The sequence below is a fragment of the Bombus pascuorum genome, chromosome 9, assembly GCF_905332965.1.
Source record: "Bombus pascuorum chromosome 9, iyBomPasc1.1, whole genome shotgun sequence".
Taxonomy (NCBI): Eukaryota; Metazoa; Arthropoda; class Insecta; order Hymenoptera; family Apidae; genus Bombus; species Bombus pascuorum.
In genome coordinates, this window is record NC_083496.1 from 2,485,337 (window position 1) to 2,507,260 (window position 21,924).

At 40.1% G+C, this 21,924-nt stretch overlaps 1 protein-coding gene across 10 annotated transcripts in view; it reads left to right on the plus strand.

The window, feature by feature from the left end:
* The window catches only part of LOC132910266 (dystrophin, isoforms A/C/F/G/H), a 455,671-nt gene extending 436,965 nt beyond the window's left edge, over positions 1 to 18,706 (plus strand). For 6 of the 10 annotated variants that reach the window (XM_060965807.1, XM_060965816.1, XM_060965808.1 and 3 more), the window contains 11 exons: positions 8,757 to 9,016; positions 12,041 to 12,199; positions 13,327 to 13,463; positions 14,056 to 14,260; positions 14,365 to 14,471; positions 14,562 to 14,889; positions 15,040 to 15,151; positions 15,243 to 15,881; positions 16,050 to 16,164; positions 16,528 to 16,635; positions 17,388 to 18,706. In XM_060965807.1, the coding sequence (XP_060821790.1) occupies positions 8,757 to 9,016; positions 12,041 to 12,199; positions 13,327 to 13,463; positions 14,056 to 14,260; positions 14,365 to 14,471; positions 14,562 to 14,889; positions 15,040 to 15,151; positions 15,243 to 15,881; positions 16,050 to 16,164; positions 16,528 to 16,635; positions 17,388 to 17,488 (2,271 nt within the window). In that variant the 3' untranslated portion in view covers positions 17,489 to 18,706. Of the gene's footprint in view, positions 1 to 8,756; positions 9,017 to 12,040; positions 12,200 to 13,326; positions 13,464 to 14,055; positions 14,261 to 14,364; positions 14,472 to 14,561; positions 14,890 to 15,039; positions 15,152 to 15,242; positions 15,882 to 16,049; positions 16,165 to 16,527; positions 16,636 to 16,783; positions 16,835 to 17,387 lie in introns of all 10 variants that reach the window. The other 4 variants (XM_060965814.1, XM_060965813.1, XM_060965809.1 and 1 more) reach the window with 4 other exon arrangements.
* Positions 18,707 to 21,924: the final 3,218 nt, after the last annotated feature.

The following is a 21,924-nucleotide window of genomic DNA, read 5'->3' on the forward strand; positions in this document are numbered from 1 at the left end:
GATAAACCAAGAAAAAATATCGATTCTCTTAAATCAAATAAATTCTCGTTTTATCCTATTGTACGATATTTTAGTTAACATTTTCATAAAACTCTATCTCCCCTCCTCTCTAAATCGTATTCGATACTCGGCAAAAAAAAAGACTAGTTATACGAAAAGATAAAGTATACTAGCTTAAAGCGTGAAATAAATATATATTATATCTTTTCTAGTAAATACTGAAATTACAATTAATAACAGTTACAGTGTCATACGATTAATTACAGCCACACGGTTACATTTAAAAACGAAGATCACAATTGAAATATTCTTATTTATCAGAAGAATATGTATACTAAAAATTTTCTTTCGTCCAAAAAGCGCAGGATATCCCAAACATTTGATCAACGGAGTATACAGCATAAGTTAAAAAAAAAAAAAAAAATCACAGACGATGCGAATGAAGACGAGCGGTACACCTGCATTTACCAAGTTTCCAGACACATATTCCCATATGATCGAGAAACGGAGATACGTTTCTAGTTCACGAAGAAATATATCGAGGGGTTGGAGTATCGAGTGGCGAGGTTCGATCGCGTCTTCCGCATCCCCAGTTCAGGGGAGGCAAGCATATTCTAAACGGATCCCGCCATTTTAAGAGCATCTAACGGCACAATGGAATTTCGCGGCAGAACGGACAGGAATACACGGATGGTGGCTGAACTGGTAAAAAGCGCCTGTTCCCTTGTCGTATTCGGCGGAGATGCATTTGCAAGCTGGGAAATACATATTTTTGTCGATCCTAACGGTGTCGGGATGTAGGATATAAAACGTGGCCTATCTTGCTCGATGATCTTGGCCAAATGGAGCTAATGAATATCCTTTTTCCGATGGCGACGTTTTCGCGATAAACTCCCGGCATATGCGCGACGATATTTTCCCATGAAAAATACGACACTCGGCCGACCGCTTTCTCCCGTATTTTAATGTTGCTTGCTTCGCTGGGTATGCTTCGCTTTATCTTTTAAACTCATAATGTTACCTTCTTTCTTTTTAACGATATTCCTGTGTGAGCTATTGGTAGTGTCTCTCCTTCTCTCTTTTCTTTCTTTCGACTTTGCCGATCGTTCGTTTACGGATGCATCGATCTTGTCAAAGTTTCGATACCAGATTCGGTTCCTTTTGAATTCAATGTTTGTCGTTGGATCAAGTCCGTGTAAGATTGTTAGCGACGCTGTGACAGGATATATCTACATAAATTAATATTGCACTATTTCTGTTGTTCTCGAAACTGAAATTTCCTATCCAGCATTTTTTCATTTTTCAACATCTCAAGTTTCTTCGGTTCCGTTGTTAACTAATTGTAATTCTCTGTAATACGTCTTAATTCCCTGATGTTACACATTTTCTAAAGCTACGCGTTACTTGAAATTAGTAAGACGAAAACGACTCACACGACTATCGGCAGCTCTTGCCAGGAAGAGCTTCTGATAAATCGAAAAAGTATTTTCACGTGACGAGCTATTTTTATCGACACGCCGCGACGTTTTCACGGCCGCTGACTTTCCTTGCTTGAGATCCTGTGGACAAACAGCAGAGAGGCTAACTCTCTTCTGGCCACGTCGATTTTAAGATTCCTCGCACGCGTGCTGTACGTTCCTACCAGTCACGATCGTGTCGAGCACACTCGCGGACTTTGTTCATTCAACTTCCGCGAACCAATCGACATCGATGTGTTTATTAACCGCCAGAGTGATGAATGGAATCTTGTCGACCGACCTCGCTCAGTTCGTTCTTTTTTAAAAAACGACGCAATGGGATCATCCTGATAACGCACGCAAATAATTCGGATCAGGCAGCGTCGATTACGCGAACGAATTATTCGTTCATTATGTGCTTGATTCCACGATTAATTATATTGGCCAAATTTATTTACGCTAAAGCAAGTGTAATGAGTTTACATATCTTGCGTCGCGCAATTGTATATTGTGTTACGGCTGAAATATTTCATTCGTTGATTCTTGGTTGATTTTAATAAAGTACCGCGAGTGATATACCTAGAAAATTCGAGCGACATCGGTTTCCTTCTGATTGCTTGATGTATCGAGATTAGTAGAAACTTTTCCTCGTTCAACCCTATTAAATTAAACTTCATTGGACTTAGATCGGTATCGTAAAAATACAGATGTTTCACGTTTTTTTACGAATAAAATATTCCAGATAAAAAAGATATCTGCAGACATACAAGCGTGAAGAAGAAATGAGATGAACAATAGGCAATTCGTTCGTAAAGAACGTGTTCGTAGAAACGTTACAAACAGAATTTTCTATGCATCTTACATAATAATAGACATCGTAATCAGATTGCGGAAAATGTAAAGATTTCGATAATTTTGACCGAAATTTGAGGAAAAATTCAGCGTCGCTTCGCGCGATCGACAACGCGTGAAAAATAAAAGATGGAAGGGCCAGAGATCGAGAAGGTTGTTTTATCCGGCAATCGATGAAACGCGTCTCAGAATCACGGCGAAGACGTTAAGGTGAAGGTCTAGGGTACTTGGACTACGAGGCCAGATTTATAATAGACGCACATGGCGTGTAGCCAACGACAAGGCGCCACAATATTGCCGCTTAGTCACCTCAGCCAGGTCTTCTCTTTGTCCTGTTCCACGTTGACTCGATAAATAACAAAAACGTCTACAGGAAAACTGAATATTTACGAAGCAATTTGGTAACCGTCTCGGTCGTATTCTACTTAATCTTTCACTTTTCTTTCTCTCCTTCTTTCCATAATCCCATCTTGCGATTTCTTCTTTTTTGTTCTGTTCTCACCAATGGCCAGACGTTGCTTTGATAACTATATTTACTTCGACGTTGATACGTTGCGACAACGTGATCGGCGATTTCAACGAAGATCTTATTATAGATATTTTCCCCTTTCTCTCATTTTGATTAAAACTGAAAATCCACTGTGTCAACCCTTTTCTCAAAATCAGTGCAGCAATATCACTCAAGAAATGGATTTTAATCTTGTTACGTTCTCTACATCGCCTTCGACCTAATTGCGTTTTTACAGTATCGCAAGATTTTCAAAGTTTGAGCAAGATATTGATCTTAACGTTTTAATAATAACATTCCAAACAATTAACGTAGAATATGTTAAAAAAGCCACTGTGTTCTCTCGAAACATCGAATCTTTCGTCGATCGAAACGATTCGTTGCGACATAAAAATTTGCAAACCCTGCGATAAAGTTAAATTAAAATACCTGCAAAAAATCTCTGCTTGCCTATTCGCAAAAAATTCCATCGAATCTAATCGAACCTAATCACCGCATGTTCGCCGATTCCCTCCCAACTGTTATCTCGCGATTCGTTTACACGCGTTCTTGTTAGCAAAATTCGCTAAGAAAATTGCGTCACGCTAATTATTATCGAACTGCGCTGGCCGTAACGGACGCAGTATCGAATGGCGCCAGACAATTAGCTGGGTGAATTCCGCGAAAGAAATTGGCCAGAACGCGACACGGGAACGAGCTCGCTACTGTGAAGGCGTAAAACAAGACAGGCAAAGCGGCCACCGAGAAAGAGAGAAAAGGAAGAGCGAAAGCACGGCCGAGTTAACTTTAATTGCCCGGTCGGCTACATAATAAATGACATTGCAGACGGCCAAGCGGAGGAAAAATTGTTTCGTCCTCCGCCTCTGTCCACCCCCCAATCCTTTTCCTTCTTCGTACGGCTCTTCTAGTCTGCTTTCGTGCAGCTTGTTCGCTGGAACGATTTCTGTGTCGGAGCTTCGGAAAACCTGGACATATTGATGGCTGTGTAATGTTATTTTCAGCGATACATTCATCTTGGACGCGACACTTTCGCCGAGCTCGTACGTTCTTCTCGGAAGGAATTTATTACCAGAATTAAATCTTTGTCGACGACTCTAAAGAATCGCGAATAATATCAGCTTCCACCTGCTAATTTTCTTCTTTTTTTTTTTTTTTTTTTTTTGGTGAATAGGTCCGAGTGTATATTTGTAGGAAATTGTAGCGGATTTTTTTGTAGCCGGAGTAGATGCTACGGTCGTTTGTTCTGCTTCTTTAGGTCCCTTTACGTGGCAGCTTTGAAACAATTTCTCGCCGACGCTGTTCCAGCTACCGGTACAAATAAACTTAATAAACCTAATTAGCGGTATTTTTGACGATCTCGTAAACGCGAAGGAAACGACTCTTCCGCGAGGCTTGCTTTAGGCACGCGTGAAAAAATTGCTCTGTTGCCCTCGAAGATTATTTTTCTTCGTATTTTTAAATGGGTTAATTCTTTCGTGAGTAGCGACTCAAGATTCTCGAAGAAAAGTTTTCGATACGAAATGTAGCGAACGATAAAGGTATCTCTTTTTCTTTCACCATCCCTTACAGAGAAGGGTAACGGATGCTTCTGCGCGTATTGAATATATTTTGTATATATAAATTAAAGCACATAGGTAAAGAGAAAATTAAAAAAGAAATAATATTTGTAATCCTCGTTCCTCCGTGAATTATAGTTTACGAAGCTGCTGCGACTCAGTTTTAACTACTGTCGGTTGATCTTCGGTATTCATCGCCTGAGAAACAACCTGAGTAAAGAAGTTCCTCACGGTGTTTCGTTCGACGAATCTCTTTATCGAATCCCTGACAGCGTCACTTTCCACGTGGCCACGAATCGACTTTCCTTCCGCAGCTTTTTCTTCGTTTTTCCGCTTTAAGAACGCGCTCTGGATGCCGAATAAGCGACGCTTGAAGTACTTTCATAGTGGGACGACTAATTAGAGCGATTTAGCATCCGTCGTCGACGTTTATTTAGAATGCAAATGCGGACTTTTCCCAACCCTTTCCCACTGTTCGCCTCTCTCCGTTCTCCTACTTTCGTTTTCTCCGTTGCTCTTTCCGCAACCCTTCTCCTTCTCCCCCCGTTTCTCTCTCCCTTCTCTCTCTTCCCAGTATTCCTTCCACTACACTCTCTGCCCTCGCTTCTGTTCTCCACGTCTCTGTGCCTCTTTCACCGTTCGCTCTGCCTATTGTTTCGCCTTTTCCTCTGTTTTCCAACCTCTGTCCGCTCTGTCCTCTGTACGTTCGTCTCTCCTTCGATCTCGTGTTCTCGCACGATGCATTATTTCCAAATTTGTTGACATCCTTGCGTTCACTGGAACACCTTCTTGACCCTAAAACGCCGCATTTTTTGACACAGCCTCGTGCGTGCCGCTTTCCGTGGAGCGAATTTTGGAATAATAGGGCGATTCAAATATATATATGTATTGGTCCAGGTAACTACTTCGGTACATACTTTATGGGTTTAGTGAACGAGTATGTTTGTTAATTCTTAATAGGTAACGTTGGATTACAGACGACTCACAGGTGTTTGAGCCGAGTAACTTAATTTCTATTTTTATTCCGCGGTTTCAGCGAGGAAGAACGATAGAGTTTATCACGAAAGTAAGTAATTAAATACTCCAGAAGATTAGAGCGGAGATCTAATTCAAATTTAGCTCCAATTTCATCTACCTAGATGCAAATGGAATAGGAGATATCATTCAAAAAACTAAGCACAGTTGAATTCATCTAATTAAGATACTCCAGAGATTCAAAATAGAATAAAAAATAAAATCTCGGTTCATTCGCGTCCCGAAACGCTTCAAAAATAGAGAAACTACAAAATCCTGACATTTATCTCACTCAAACTCTTTCTCGTTGAAACAAAAAATTCTTAACCCTTATAAACCTGTTACCTTGTTTTCTTCACGCTTAATAGAACGCGAAAAAGCCGCTCAAAAGCGTAACGACTGCGAAAGAAAGGGTGGAAATACATCGGTAAGAAGGGAGCTCGTTTTCTCCTCGTTGGAAATTACGACGGCTGTTTTCGAACGCATTGGCGGTTCTTCATCGCGAGGAGCCAGAGCGACTTTTGCGGAGAAAGGGAGAGACAGCCGATGGAAGGATGCGACGGTTGAATGGGAAGTAATCGAATGAATGGAAAGCGCGACGACTGCTTTCGCGTCGTCAGAACGCTCTGAAAGGGATGTTAGGTGTTGTTTAAGGGTTATTGTTGCGGTCCTTTTGTCCTGTCTGTTCACGGGACGCGGTCGTCGTTCCGCAACGTCGAATGTAATTTATCGGGGCGGAAAAAGGGCGCGTTACCTCCACCACCGTCGCCGTGGCTCTTTTATTGGGACGCGACCACCGGAGAATCGTATTGCATGATCTTTCGTCCCCGTGATTTTTTAGGTTAAACGGAGTATTATCGTGAATCTTGTTACATTCGTAACGAACAGGGTGGAAATCCCCTCGTTCGAAGCAGATATTAGCTAACGTTCTCGAGCCCTCTCGAACAGTAATTTACTAACGATAAATGATACCAGGGAATTTGTAAATTACAAGTCACGGGTTATAGACTTGTCTTTTACAATAATAGATTTATTTGGAAAATCTCATTTTATTAAAAAAGTCGTTTTATTACAGCTTGTTTCATGAAACGAGTAATCTAGTAACCTTAGGTTTTAGAAAAAATATGAGCGTAGAGGATAGAGGGGCGGGGCAAGGGTAAACGAAATATAATTTGATGCGCGATAAATGCAAATGTTAAAAGATGATAAGCAAAAGGAGGAAAAACATTTTCTGCGGCTGCCTTCAATTAACTGTTTATTAACTTGTTGCTGGACGTTTGAGACTCGTTTAAACAACCCTTCTGCGAATTCAATTTACCCAAATTACTTTAATCAAAACTCTGACGATTTTCTAATTACTTTACTCCTAGTCGTCAAAGAGATATTTGGAGAATGTAATTATGTCATTTTCTGAACTTCATGTTTCCTTCGCCTTTCTTTTTTATTACAATTTATGACCCAGAGGTCGGTGGCAAAAATGAGATTCTATTATCTTACGTTGTGCGTACAACAGAAGTAAAGGGAATTAAGGATACACATGCAATGTGTAGATTAATCGTAGCCTGAATCGTTTATGAGTTTAAAACAAATATTGTCCAAAATAATCTTTAAAGAGGAACAATCGTAGATTTGTAAGTAAATTCTAACAAATAATCTATAAAATAGGTACTAAAAGCGAATGACACTTTCCTAATTATTATTATCGATTACAAAAAAGATAAACAATCGTAAAGCAAATTTTTAAAAATAATACTTTCATATCACCACTCTTCTCTACGTTTCGGCTCATTGACTTCGACATATTCTCGCGTATCAAATCTGCCTCTAAAAGTATGTAAATAGCTACATATACCAGGACGAAATTTTATTCGTTGTCAATCCTGACGTGTGGGTATCGCGCGTTTATCGTCGAACAAAACGCTTTCGTCGCCTCGCCATTAGCGACAAAGTCGAGATCTTCTGACCGGCTACGAAATACGAGCGGCTCGACCACGATTTATAACGAGTTTTAATAGCAACGATTACTCACGGTTGACCCGTGAGTAGGACAGCGCGAAACTCGGTAAACCATAAACGTGATTTTCATGACCATAAACTTCTCAGCTCTCGACAATTACGTTTGCAGCTTTCTTTTCGACCGAAAACCGGCATCGTTCCCGGGACCGACGATGTCCGCTTATTCGTGAAACACTATTTTCGGCGGCGACAACGAAAACTGGTTACAGTCGTCGCTCAAGTTTCTCCTTCTTGCATCCAATCTTACGCGATAAACGTTTCCTTGGTAAATTCATAGATATCTCCTTTCGCGTGGTAAATAGTTTTCAAGAGGATGGAAATTATGGTCGCTCATTTCTAGAGAAATTTTCTATAATTTAGATGCATATTATTTTTATGGAGTTTGAGACTATTAAAACTGTAGATTCGTGTGCAGTTGATACTTCAAAGTTATCATCGGTTAAGAAATCCATAGAATAAAATGTTTGATTATTATTCAACTAGATGAGAAGTGTACAAATTAGTCTGTAGTAATTATAAAGTGTACAAATTATCGTCTGTAGTAATTATGAAAGAAAAAAAGAGAGTAGAAAGAAAAATGTAAACATTCTAACATGCCCCGACGTCTCGAAATCTGTTTTTCCAGAAATGCAACGACTCCGATCGCACTTTTTTTACGCGAATATACACGACCATTCCCGTTGTTTTCCTCTTCCTTTTTATCGATGCGTTAAATCAACCAGCTTTCCCGTGCTACACCGAATCACACGCGAACCCCCACTCAGCTTAAGAACAAATTTTCCTCCCAATTTTACACCGACGAGGATAGAAAAATCCAGGAAAAAGTTATCGCGCATATTATACACTTCCAAGTTTAATGTTCCGGCAAAATGGTAGCGCGACGAGGAAACATTTAAACCAGCGAAACTTTTGCGACAAAAGAAGTTGCGTTAAAGTTTCAACTTTAAGCCTACCAAAATGCTCTCATCCCTCTCGCTTTCCTCGTGTTTCACCTGCTTCGTGTCAAGCGTTATTATTTTTCTCTGCCCAGGCCAACCGTGTATTGATAACAATGTACAATCTGCGGATTTTTATCCATTTATGATAAACTTCAAGGTGAAAAAATCCAACGAGTGTATATAATATAGAAGATAAATTATCGCAAAATAAATAAAATAAATTAAGCAGAAATAAATAAAATATCGAAAGCGGAGTACTCGTCGTGTTTAGTAGGCGAAACAGATCATTGCGTGGGCTCCATCGTTTTGGTTCTCTTAATAAAAATATGAAATCGCGTAAAAATCTGCCGTAATCTATATCTGATGTATAGAATAATATATAAAGTTTAAAAAATTCGGACGTTCTTGGTTGCAGAAAATATGCGTGTTCCAAAAGACGCTGGAGGATCTTTCGTCGCGGATGGCCGGAGCCGAAGCGATCCAGAGCGGCTGGCAGAATCCGAACGACGCGAACGAGGCGACGGAATTACTGAAGCAATTGGAGAAATTCGGCGAACGACTTTTGCCCATCCAGAGGAGCATCGAGTACGCGAACGATCAAGCGAGCGTCTTCGCCTCGAGCAGCGTCATCGTTTCTCATGCTTTGCTGGCGAAACTCGAAGATCTCAACACCAGGTACTTAGCTACCGATGAATTCTCATTTCTCCAACGATTTTGATTCTCTCGAATTTATCATGCTAATACGACACGTATGAGACTTAGAGAAAATTTATCGTCTTCCCTACGAAGTAGTTTCATTACAGCGGACTTGGTCGTTTGGTTTTATCCTCGCTACGATTTTGAAATTTTCACGATACTAATTCGCTTTCTTTTCGACGAGTTCAAAGGTTTTTAATGTTCTAAGAAAACTTGTAACGCGAGATTGAAATGAGAAAGCAAGTGTCCTTTTATACCTTTGAAATGATATAAAATCTCCTAAGAGATTTTATTGAAAGTGAAAAGACGCGTTGAAGATGATCTAAGAGAATCTACGGAATGTAGCAAAGTTGAAATTTGAATAATTCTTTTCCAAGTAACCATATTAAAATTACGCGTATCGTTGTTAGTTTCTAATTAGCTTCTAATCTTATAATTACAAAAGCTGAGATATAAATTTTCTATCGAATTATCGCAGCATCCTAGCAATTCTAATATATAACAGTTCGACTATTTCCAAATCTCGCACCAAACAGTTCGATTATTTATAGCAACACAGTCTGTTTGCGATGCAAAATACGTAGCAAATTGTTCTAATAATTTCACTGGTCCAATAACGAACAGAATTTACGTATTATCCAGCAGGTGCGTTGTTCCATTTAAAACGAACGCTATAATATATGCACTTAACCCAAGCTTTCAAACAACAGCGTTACACCTATTGCGACTAAACGTCAAACGATTTCCACATTCTCTTTGTGTAACACAATCCATTCTTACGCAACGCCAGTACACCGCTTATCGCTCCAATTACCTAAATAATATTTATAACGTTTCGTAATACTTTTCGTCCAGAGACTGAGTAAACGGAAACGTAATCTTTCGTGCTGAACATAAATTGAGAGAAAGCTACGAAATCCTTTCCTCTTGCCGCGATCCACGTTCCTCGGGATGGAGTTGTAAAGAAGGTGCAAGATCTTCGGACGAACGATTTAGTTGAAACTTTAAAAACTGATGGATGCAATATTTCGTTCCGTTTATAAAAATATTCCATTGCAGTATAAATTCTCCTCGCTTTTTCTTTTTTTTATAATTATTATATAAATGGAAAAGAACAGTACGAGTGTATGTGATGATCTATAGTACTTCATACGGGCATACGTTCCAGTATAGTTAACTCGATTTAACAAGCTTATACTTTTGTACTTGGACAATTTTGGATACGTTTATACTTGGACACGTTCGTACCTGATGACGCAACGCATGCGTCATGGGTGTCTTCTATTGTACATCTAATGACACATACGTATGCGTCATCGATTCTCCACGAAGAAATCTGAAGCTACACAGAAGGAGAATCTTACTTCTACACGCGTTTTCAACGCCGTAAATAGATGCATCGATTCTCAAACGCGTCAACTTTAATTTTGCTATATACATGTAAACTCCCTAAAGTTCACGCGTAATAGGGAGGGACTCTTTCTGTTTTACGGATAGCAGGACTTGTTTCACGGACAGAGCGACCTTCTTCTATTTTACGGACAACCATTTTGAGAGACACTCATTTCCCAAACGGACGGACACAGAGCAACATCAGAGATAGACAAGGTCATGGAATAATGATTTAAAATATTGAAAATTGACAGAGAAAGATCAGTAGCTCGAGACGTTGAAAATCGATTCTCGATTTTCAGACTTCGGAATCGATCACCTGAATTATCCCGAAATTTACCACATTACATACATATATTCCTCAATTTTCATTTATTCACGAAAAGTATTACACAGAGAAGACATTTGTTGAAGCGATCGCCACTTCTAAGAAAACTCCACATCCGGTCCTCGGTTTTCTCAAGCGCTGAGGCCATCGATAGCGCATAGACGAAAGAATGCGTCGATGACAGACCATAAGCGGTACATGAGCGACGTTGGCTTCGGGGGTTCTTTCAGTCTCAGGATAACATTGCTACATAAAAGATATAACTAACATAGAAGATATAACTTAGAAAAAACGAAGCTGGCACCCCGCTGGGGGTAGCCACCCACACGCTATATTTATTTTTATTTTATTTTTTTTTCACCAATAAGATATAACACTTTACCAAATGTCCATAAGGACAAATTGTAAAAAACCAAAATAAAATTAAAAAAAAAAACATTGCTAGTGTCACGTCGGAGACACGAAAGATCGCGAAATTAACGGGTCGCCGGTGATCTGCTCGCGTCGCGGTTCGAACGAAACGATTCTTTCGCAAATAGGGCGAAGAAAATAGAACTTCGTATGCGACAATGATATTTATTGCGGAAATTTGACAGAGTGACGGTTACAACAGCGTGGTTCGGAATGTTAAGACAGACTGACTCGAGATGTTACAACGTACTGTTTTAGCGCTGGTTAGGAAGGTCCTTCTACCGAGGGTCTAGTCCCTTTGGAGGGGTCTTTCTAGTTATTGTTTCAACAGATGTGGCATGCAGGGTGTTCGGTCTATCTGGTTACTGAGCGGATGGTTTCCTTGAGTGTGTGACACTAGCGTGCGGATCTGGACCAGCTTACATTGTATTCCACGCTTTGTACTTTAACATTCACAATATATATATACTTACAATACCTTACAATTTATCCACGCGTTTCTTTCATTCCATATACATCAAATAACCTTAACAACATTAAACTACAAATATGTCAAACACCAAGCATCTACATTTTATTGACGTCTATAGAATTATCATTTTCATTTCGGTCCATTTAGTCCCGAGAATAACATCGGAGCTACTCGCGAATATCTCGAAAAATATTAACCACAAATATCTATCTTATATATATATATTTAGATATTTTCTATAAAATAAAAGGGAATAAAAGCTTCGATTAAATCCTTGAGCCAAACTTTCACACTCAGCTTGTGGTCTTGCGCTATACCGTAACATTTATTCACGCGATCTCTGCTCGAATGTTGATTATTTTTCGTTCGAGGACGCTAAGTTTTTCGCGTATTTTCGCAGGTGGAAGGTGCTGCAAGTGGCGGTTGACGAGCGTTACAAGTTGCTAAGCGGATTTGGAAAGGATGGCAGCACTCCGGGTAGCCAGGCTTTCCTCGCGAGCAGCGTGGAACCACCATGGGAGAGAGCCCTCACACCCGCCAAAGTGCCTTACTATATCAAGTAATCGATCTTCCTTTCAACCGGATTCGAATCTTGCAACGCTAAATTTACCAGGACCGCGGCCACTGGATCCAGAACGCGATCTTAAACGCAAACAAACGAATAATCGATGAAGACGATCGCGGTTCGAAAGCGGCCACAAGAAGTTCCTGCTATTCTCGTCCTCGTCGTTTGGGAATTTCAAAGCGAGCCGCGAATGTTTAGGCGATGCTTGCAAATGGACGAAACGATAGAAATTCTAATTTAGATCGGCGACCGGATTTCAAACCAAGGGAGGCTTAACTTTCGATCGACGACCCTGGAATATCGATTGCGTTACTGGTAGCGAGGGTTGCAATTGTTAGAGCGAAACGTTTAATCTTGGTCGAGAAACAAAATCACTTTTATAATATAATATTGGCCGAGTCGTGTTTTAATTACGATAGCTGCGTTTTTACGTGAAATTCTTAAGTCTGAAAGTCGTGGTGACTATCGATGAGAAGGATTTAAACGTACGTTTAAAGGTATAAGATGAACAGACCAATTTCTCGAATCGTTGGCGATCCCGCGTTGAACTGTGCTCGACGTTCCGTTTCTTTCAACGTATTCTTTTAACGTATAAAATGTATTTTGCCTCGTTTTATGTTTGTTAACGTGCATGCAAATTTTATGCCAAAGATAAACGACTCGCTGGTTACGAAAGTAGACCCGTGACGATATACGAACAGCTTTTGAACGTGTCTTAGGGGCCAAGAAGAGGTATTAAACTTTCGCAAAAATTGTTTTTCCACGATCATCATAACCAAGAGGTGATTCAAGAGACTAACGAAAATCAGCTGAATTCCATCTTGCGGGCCTCGGTCGAGAGTTAAAGCCGATTTTGGCTCGCCCTTATATCCGGATGATCTTGAAGACCACGAGATCCGATGAATCCGCGAATTCGTCGGTCCGTGGATAAATTCTTAAAACCTGGCTTGCGGCTCGAGCCAAGAATTGTGGCCGGATTTAATAAAGGTTAAACAAAGTTCTCCTCTCGACTTTGCCGGGAACTTCTCGCGCCGGGATCCGTGTGGCTGTTGCGTGAAAATTTTGCATGAATCTCTTAATCCCGGATCGGGTCGGTTTAATCCCGTGGAAACGCTTTGCAGCCATCAGTCGGAGACCACCCATTGGGATCATCCGAAAATGATAGAGCTGATGTCCTCTCTGGCGGACCTGAACGAAGTACGATTTTCAGCGTACAGGACCGCGATGAAGCTGCGCACCGTGCAAAAACGATTGTGCCGTGAGTATCAGCCCTTAATTTTCTCTCCTGAGATTCTCGAGTATTCGTATTTAGTTTGTATTCAGACGATCGGTCCTCGCCGGTGATTAGCCTGTGCGTTCATTAATCGTCGTAATTTTCTCGATTAATCACGTGTCCCGGCAGTGATGACGCATACCGTCGTCGTTGTTGATGGATTTGATCTTTTGCATGGCTCTGTTTTGCTTGCAGAACCAGTGGTGTTCATTCTCGTTGTTCTGTATTTTGAAAGTCAAAAAATGTTCTGACTTTAGAACTGTACATTTAATTCTCACATACGAATATTCTCTGAGAAAGCAACTTGGCTTTTCGTAAATGCGAATTTCGCGTCATTAGGTACGGTTAATGTTCAATTTCCAAGAAACAAGTAACTTAATTTCGTAAGTTCGTTTCTAGTAAAACTTGGGAAATTATTTTATATCTTCGTTGTCACATAAGCTATATCTTGTTAAAGAATCTACCAATGGATATTTAACTTTTCCTAATACAGAGCAAGATATAATAATCGTCTTAAAGTTTTCGAACGGTGACGTACGTAATTTCATTTCGTTTGTTATTGGTGCTTTATTTGCAGTGGACATGTTGAGCCTTTCCACCGCATTAGAGCAGTTCGATTCACACGGACTCCGAGCGCAAAACGACAAACTAATCGACATTCCCGACATGGTGACAGTCTTGACGTCCCTGTACGAAGTGATAACGGCGGATAATCCGACGCAAGTGTCCGTACCGTTATGCATCGATTTAGCCATCAACTGGCTCCTCAACGTGTACGATAGGTGAGCCCGATCAACGATTATTCGTAATTAAATAAATCATGCTTCGCTGCTCGTTTGCTATTCGGCTGACAAAACGACAATTCTGTTGACATTTTAACGCTCAGCAAACTGTCGTTCCATTTCAGTCAACGAACTGGCCAGATTCGCGTGCTTTCCTTCAAAGTTGGTTTGGTCCTGTTGTGCAAAGGTCATTTGGAAGAGAAATATCGATGTAAGTACCTCTCCATTTATATCATCGTTTCGCTATTTCATGGTCTCGACACGAAGAACGTGCACATAACGGAAGTCACGGTTATTCCAGATCTATTCCGGTTGATCGCGGATCCAAACAGACTGGTGGATCAACGAAAGCTCGGTTTATTGTTGCACGACTGCATCCAAGTGCCAAGGCAGTTGGGAGAAGTGGCGGCATTCGGTGGATCGAATATCGAGCCGAGCGTTCGCAGCTGCTTCGAGAAGGCTGGAAAAGACAAAAATGAAATAGAAGCGGTGCACTTTTTGAGCTGGCTGCAACAAGAGCCTCAAAGTATGGTCTGGTTGCCTGTGCTTCATAGACTCTCCGCCGCGGAGAGTGCAAAGCATCAAGCGAAATGTAACATATGCAAGGAATATCCTATCACTGGATTCAGGTATGGCGTATCTGCCAATTTTACCATCGTAGAAAACTAGAAAAATCTAGAAACTCGTAGAAATTCACTTTCTTTTATTTCCAAGTGAATCTATATTATGGAAAAACTAGGATTTCTATTTCCATTCATATCCATTTTCTCTGATTCCAGGTATCGTTGCTTGAAATGCTTCAATTTCGACATGTGTCAGAATTGCTTCTTCTCAGGCCGGAAGGCGAAGAACCACAAGTTGACGCATCCGATGCAGGAATATTGCACTGCGGTAAGCTATGTTTCTCACTCGTCCGCCATCCTTTGTAAAATATTTCCTCCATATCCATAATGTGAAGCAATAACGCTCGTTTATTTCGCAGACCACATCTGGCGAGGACGTACGCGACTTTACGAGAGCGCTTCGAAACAAATTCAAGTCGAAAAGATACTTCAAGAAGCACCCGAGGGTCGGCTATCTGCCAGTGCAGACAGTTTTGGAGGGAGATGCTTTGGAAAGTCCGGCGCCGTCGCCGCAGCACAGTTCCCTTAGCCAGGACATGCACTCCCGATTGGAAATGTACGCGTCCCGACTGGCGGAAGTCGAACTATCGCGCACGAGAAGCAACTCGACGCCGGATAGCGACGACGAACATCAGTTGATCGCTCACTATTGCCAGAGCTTGAACGGCGGTGACAACGTGAACGTGCCCAGAAGCCCGGTGCAGGTGATGGCTGCGATCGATGCCGAGCAAAGAGAGGAACTGGAAGCGATGATACGCGAATTGGAGGAAGAGAATGCAACCCTTCAAGCGGAATACGAACGACTACGCTCCAAACAGACACCGGGCTCGACACCGGAAGACGGTCATGGCAACCGACAGCCTGACTGCGACATGATCGCCGAGGCAAAATTGTTGAGACAGCACAAGGGCAGATTAGAGGCACGCATGCAGATACTCGAGGATCATAATCGTCAGCTAGAGGCTCAGCTGCAGAGACTTAGACAGCTTTTGGACGAGGTACGACGAAATTATATTACGTTAACAATTACGCCTCTAGTTAGGTAACTGTTATAGCTGTAGATCAGTTGAAGTTGAAAGTTCTGAGAAGTACGAGTTTCTTGAGGTTTCTGAGAGTTGAAAATTTATTATTTTTATTATTTTTATTATTTTTTTTTTTTTTTGTAGCCAAACGCTTCCTCGCCATCGAAGACGGGTACGTTGCAAACGCGAAGCGTAACAGCGTCTCAATTGGCAACCGATTCGCCTGCTAAAATGAACGGCCACTATCACGACTCTTCAGGTATGTCACATAGGAGTACGGATGACGATATCACGGTAGAATTTTATAGCGAGCGATACTTTATTTCTTAGTCATAGAGCGGTGAGTCATTGGTGAAACAAATTAATTATCATTTACACGAACGTTCAACCTTTAACATCCCAACTTTTAATTTCCGCGTTAGTTATTTAATTCAAATGGTTGTTACGTATAAATAAGATCTTCTTGCCGGCGTATGCGCTATAAGCGTCGTACTCGATATTCGGAATAAGTGGGCGCAGGGTATTTCTGACGCTATTAGATACTAACTGCATATTAATAAGCGTTTCACAAAATGCCGAGGAGATTAGCATAAAGCTTATTGGTATGGGTGTGTGGACATAGGTGGTGGAGGCTCGAACGAAGGAAGAGTGAGCAGTTTAGAGAGACCACCACCGCCACCGCATTCTCACAGCGTTGCCCACAACGTGGGCAATCTCTTGCATATGGCAGGTTCGTTCCTTTTTCCTGTACGAAGATCGATACGATCACTTTTTATATGTAGTGTAATTAAAAGAAATCTGCTATGTCGAACGTTTCTTATGCACGATCTCGTTTCTGCTTATAAATAACAATGCTCTCCTGTTTTTTCACGCCACAGAATGGATGTAAGGTGAGACTATCAACGCTTCTTTTCCCGCTGATTCTTCTTGTACGCACTGTTGTTTTCTAAAATGCGACTAATTTTCTCGAATCGAGAAAAATCGCTTAATACCGATCGTGTACACTCGTTGTTGTGAAATTTAATATATCTGGTGTTTGTCAACTATATAGGGTGAAGCAAAAAAAAGAGATCAACTTAAACATTTCCCAAAGATGACTAAACTTTGATAATCGCACAAGCGAATTAAATTTTCTCAAAGATATAGAAATAGTATTTCTGTGTCTTCAGAAACAAGAAATATTTAACCTACCCTTTCTCGATAGTCCACCCTATATACAAAACGTTAGATGTACATGTTAGTCTTATCTGCTCGTTGCTTACGATCACAACTATTAACTATTAACTCGAATACTCACTCGCCAGGCAATGTTTCCACCATTCACGTATGCCTGCATGTAATCGATTTACAAACGCTTAAATACGATATAACGATGCGTTTAAGGAGAGATGATTCTCGATCGTGTAAATAGATAACTCCAGAAAACGGAGGAGCAAAAGATCGATCAAAGCAGGAAAGTTCAACTGTAACATTCTTTTTTAGGAGACTTAGGGAAAGCAGTCGGTGAACTGGTGACGGTGATGACCAGCGAGGACTCGTCGAAAACGAATGGACAAAGAGCACCGCCGCCAGCTTTCAAATAATGGCTATTAACGCGATTCCGGTCGGGGATATTGTTTTACGTTTCAACGATATCGACGAACACGTCACGACGAAAAAAAAACGAAATCGATTTGATCGATCACGTACATATACATAATACACGTATTCTTAAATGTTTGAAATCAATGACCAATAAGAAGCCTGGCTCTAAACGCATATCACGAGAAGAAGAATATCGCGTAAAATGCAGGGTCAGGGCAGCCGCCATAGTGGTTTTGGGTATTTTATAAGTTTTGATATACACCGTTGTATAGCTAAATTATATTGACTATAAGATGATTATGGTTTGGCTTTGGCGGCTCCCTGAGTGTAACTTTACTACATATTGACACGTCATATCATTGAAAAAAAAAAAAGAATAATCGTATCAGAGAATAAAGAAGAAGAAACGAAGTTCAGTTGTTATATGCTTGCTAGTTAAAGAAAACAAAATAAAAGAAACAAAACTATACGGAAGAAATGAAACGAAGATGAAGATGAATTGTAATGACTATAAGAGAATTACACGAAAGGAAATATCATTAACAATGCATGCAAAAGCAATGTATCAAATCACGTACTCTATTCTAGATCGTAGGCTATATTTACATACCCATTCTGTTCACTGCCACGGGCTCTTCCTCGACATTAAATAACATACACGTTGTACATGCTATGCGGTTCTAGATGACATATAAAGAAAGAAGAGAGAAACGCGAGGGAAAGGAAGAAAGAAAGAGAGAAAGAGAGACATTGACGAGAAGAACAGAGGGTATGAAAGGAAAATTCGTATACCTGGCATCTTCCTGTAACTTCTATAAAGATTCGGAACTTCACATCGACACACGATGATACACGTTCACACACGAACACACGTACATGCATATCATTATATACATATACATATATAAATAAATAAATAAATAAATATATATATATACAATACGTGGATACATGAAACAGAGACACGTTACAGACACGTACACGCTGAGGACTTTTTGTAATCAATAATAAAAGCAAAGCAATGTGCATTATGACTTTCAAATTTATTTTTTATCCGGTTACGATCGTTTTTTCATATTTTTTAATGGATTTTAGATGGCAATGTCTCTTATTTAAGCCTGCCGGATGTTACTTATATTTAAGAGTATATCGATAAGCATCTAATTTACAAACTGTAGGCTGTATTCTGATATGTAATAAAGTTGTCTAGAAAATAATTCCCTTCTTCTATTCTCCTCTTGCAACGGATATCGTTTAATATAAAACGTCTCGCATCGCGTAAAAACTTATTCGATGGAAATTAACAGGTAAAAAGACGGCTGCAAAAAATACTTCAGAGTAAAAGATACGATATAATAATACTGTAAGCCTCGAATAAATGCATCGATAATTGAAGCTCGAATTCGTTCGAGCTTTAACTATTGACAGGTTGATCGATGAGCTCGCGCGAAGCCGAATTTCTACGCCAGCAGGCCATCCGGATCGCAAGGACGTTACCTTGACTGGTTTCCATTCGATCCGGTTTTAATCACCCTTCGATGGAAACCGTAAGTGAATCGGCAAGAAAGAAAGGATCGAATGGTCAGGCATGATTGCGCTCGGTATGCGTGACGCTGCGGTAAAACATCGAAAGACGATACTTTATTTAAAAGTACTACAAAAATACATTTTATATCTTATCGTGCAGATATATCGAACGAAGAAAAAGAATACGCATATCGGTTGAATCATAATTTAACGAGTAAAGAGACAGCGTTGAAACGTTCTCGAGCCAAGAAAATAACATTCCCTCGAATCGAATTCCAGCAATATCATCAACATTTTCTACCTAGATTGCAATAATCCCACTTCCATGCTTAGTCGACGAATATTCAAAGAGGAATGAAATATAAACCGTGTTCAAAAGCGGTCAAAAATCGAGGGAAGAAGATTTGAAATGAAATTAATATTTATACATATATACGGTAGTGGACTAGAAAAAGATTAAAGTTGCTAAATAATTTAGATATTTTTCATCGCGTTGATGATTGTCGTGTATTCTGGAAGATATATTTATTCGCTGCTTTTACCAAATATAATTCTATTGCGTAAATTTATGGCATTTTTGTACCGCTTATATTTAAACTTCCTTTTATCCGCTACCATAAATAATTGTAAGAGTTGAGATACTTGGAAACTAGCGATTTTCTGTCGATCGTAGGTAGAAAAATTTGTTTGCTCGTAAGGAGAGAACTAATAGAAATAAAACAGTGGTTTGGTCGCGAAAATTGCACGGTGAGGCACGTAAAGTCGCGCTCGTCAAATTAACGAGTATTTCTGAAACACGCGAGGGGAGGTCTTTGCACTTAACACTGGTTCGCGTGCGGCTAACGTGTGCACGCAACGCGTGTTGCTCGCACACGTATACACGATCCAAGATGCACTCTCTCAGGTAATAGCATAGGTGGCCTCGACCTTGGTGCATCGCTCGACTGCACTGTGCATCGTCCCACGCAGTGGCGTAACGCCCAGGTGAGACTCGAATCTTTCGACCAGCCAGCTTCCCGACAAGAAATCGTTTTACATTTATTTATCCAAACTACGATCTTTCCAACCCGACTAAATGGAAATTCGTTTTGCAATACTTTTTACCGCGATAGAAATTTGTAAATTTCTTTCTTCTTACGTTTTATAAAACACTTTTGTTAATTGGCAATAAAATACCCTTGCTTAGTGTTTAAATATATTATACGCTCGGATGAGTGTAATTCAAGCGATAAAAGTCTATCGACTGATTCTATTCAAAACAATTTAGCAATTTATAGTGCAAACAGTCGGTTTGGATATTTCTTTATGATTTATAACGATAGTAACGGAATTTTATCTCCGTATGTTTCACATGTTCGCTCATTGAATTTGTCATCTAATGAATTTACATACGAAGCACATACGTCTTCGTTAAATCTCCGATAAACTTCATTAACTTGGAGAGATATATTGGCAAACCACTTAGAGGAGAAACAAAGTACTACGAGCTCACCGTGCCTTCTGCAAATCATACGTTCGTTGGCGTTACAGTAGTATAGAGTTGATTGAGTCATCGATACGTGACACGTATACGAAAATACGTAAGCAGAAATTTTAGTGTACGCTAAGATCGGAGAAGGTCGAGCGTAACTGTTGCCTATTATGGCATGTTTTCATTGCATACCTGTTACCAAATGAAAAACATAATACTTAATCTTATACGATATCGATTCTCGCTCTTTCGCAATCTCTCAGAATTAAAATTCACTGGATTTAGTGTTCACTCGTGGAAGAAGAAAATTAGAGAAAACATCGCCGATTTCTCACAAATTACTCCGCGTAAACGGACGTTTCAAACGTAGTACAACGGTGTTTTACGTAGATTCTTCCAAAGATCCGCGCTACGTTATAAGAACTACTAGTTATTAAGTAAATTCCATGGATTCCTTCTCTTACGGCAATGCTTTTCTCACGGGGCACCGAATGTCCATAAAATACAGCGGAGACTCGAGTAACCGATGTACGAGAACCTACGTGCAGCTTGTAGAGGAAATGTCTAGGACATCGAGCTCATGGCAACGCAAATCTGACTGAAATATTTTATTTTAAAATTGGACTATGACGCGATGATTTCGTCTTCTGAAAAGGGAAACTAGGAATACGAAATTTAGTAAATATCGCGAATGGCAAAGTAACTCGCAGCATGAACCGATCGTTGCTTGAAATTGTTTGTAGCACTAATAGCGAACGTAAAACTGGATTTATACGTCTTTTAATGGATCACGTGGTTATATTTTTTAAATATTCGTTTTGTAGAATTCACGTTCGTTTTGAAAACGAATAGAAGAGGTAAGAGCTTCGGGTCGGAAGAAAGTTTCAATTTACTGGAAACGAGGGAACAAAATGAAACGCATACGTAAAAAATTCTTTGTCGTTCTATTGCCAGTTCCGTTTCCAGAACGAGTTCTCGTTGTAGCGTCCTAAAGCAACAGAGTGGCTCGAGAAAGTGGTCAGGATAAAGGTAGTCGAAGGATTTTACAGTCTGTATTCATCGTAGGTTCTACGACCTAGCTGGCATTCTTTCGTCTCGTAAAAATTTGTACTACCACGTTTCGTATAAAGCTGCGAGCTTTATTTTCTATTTTCTTAGTATAATACCAAGATGGAAAAATTATAGGATTGAAAGAGATAAAGGTTTTAAAAACAAATCATACTTGCACGTCGAGTTATCGCAAATGGATAAAACGTTATTAAAACGAAATACTTATCCCTCGATGACTAAATACAACGCTACGATAAGATTACCACATAAAAGATTTTAAAACAGTTTCAAAACGTAGTAAGTGCCTTTCGAAGCATTCGTCAGCCTATATCTGAAGCTGACGTCACCAGTACTCACAAATCAACCACAAGCCTAGTCACATGGCAC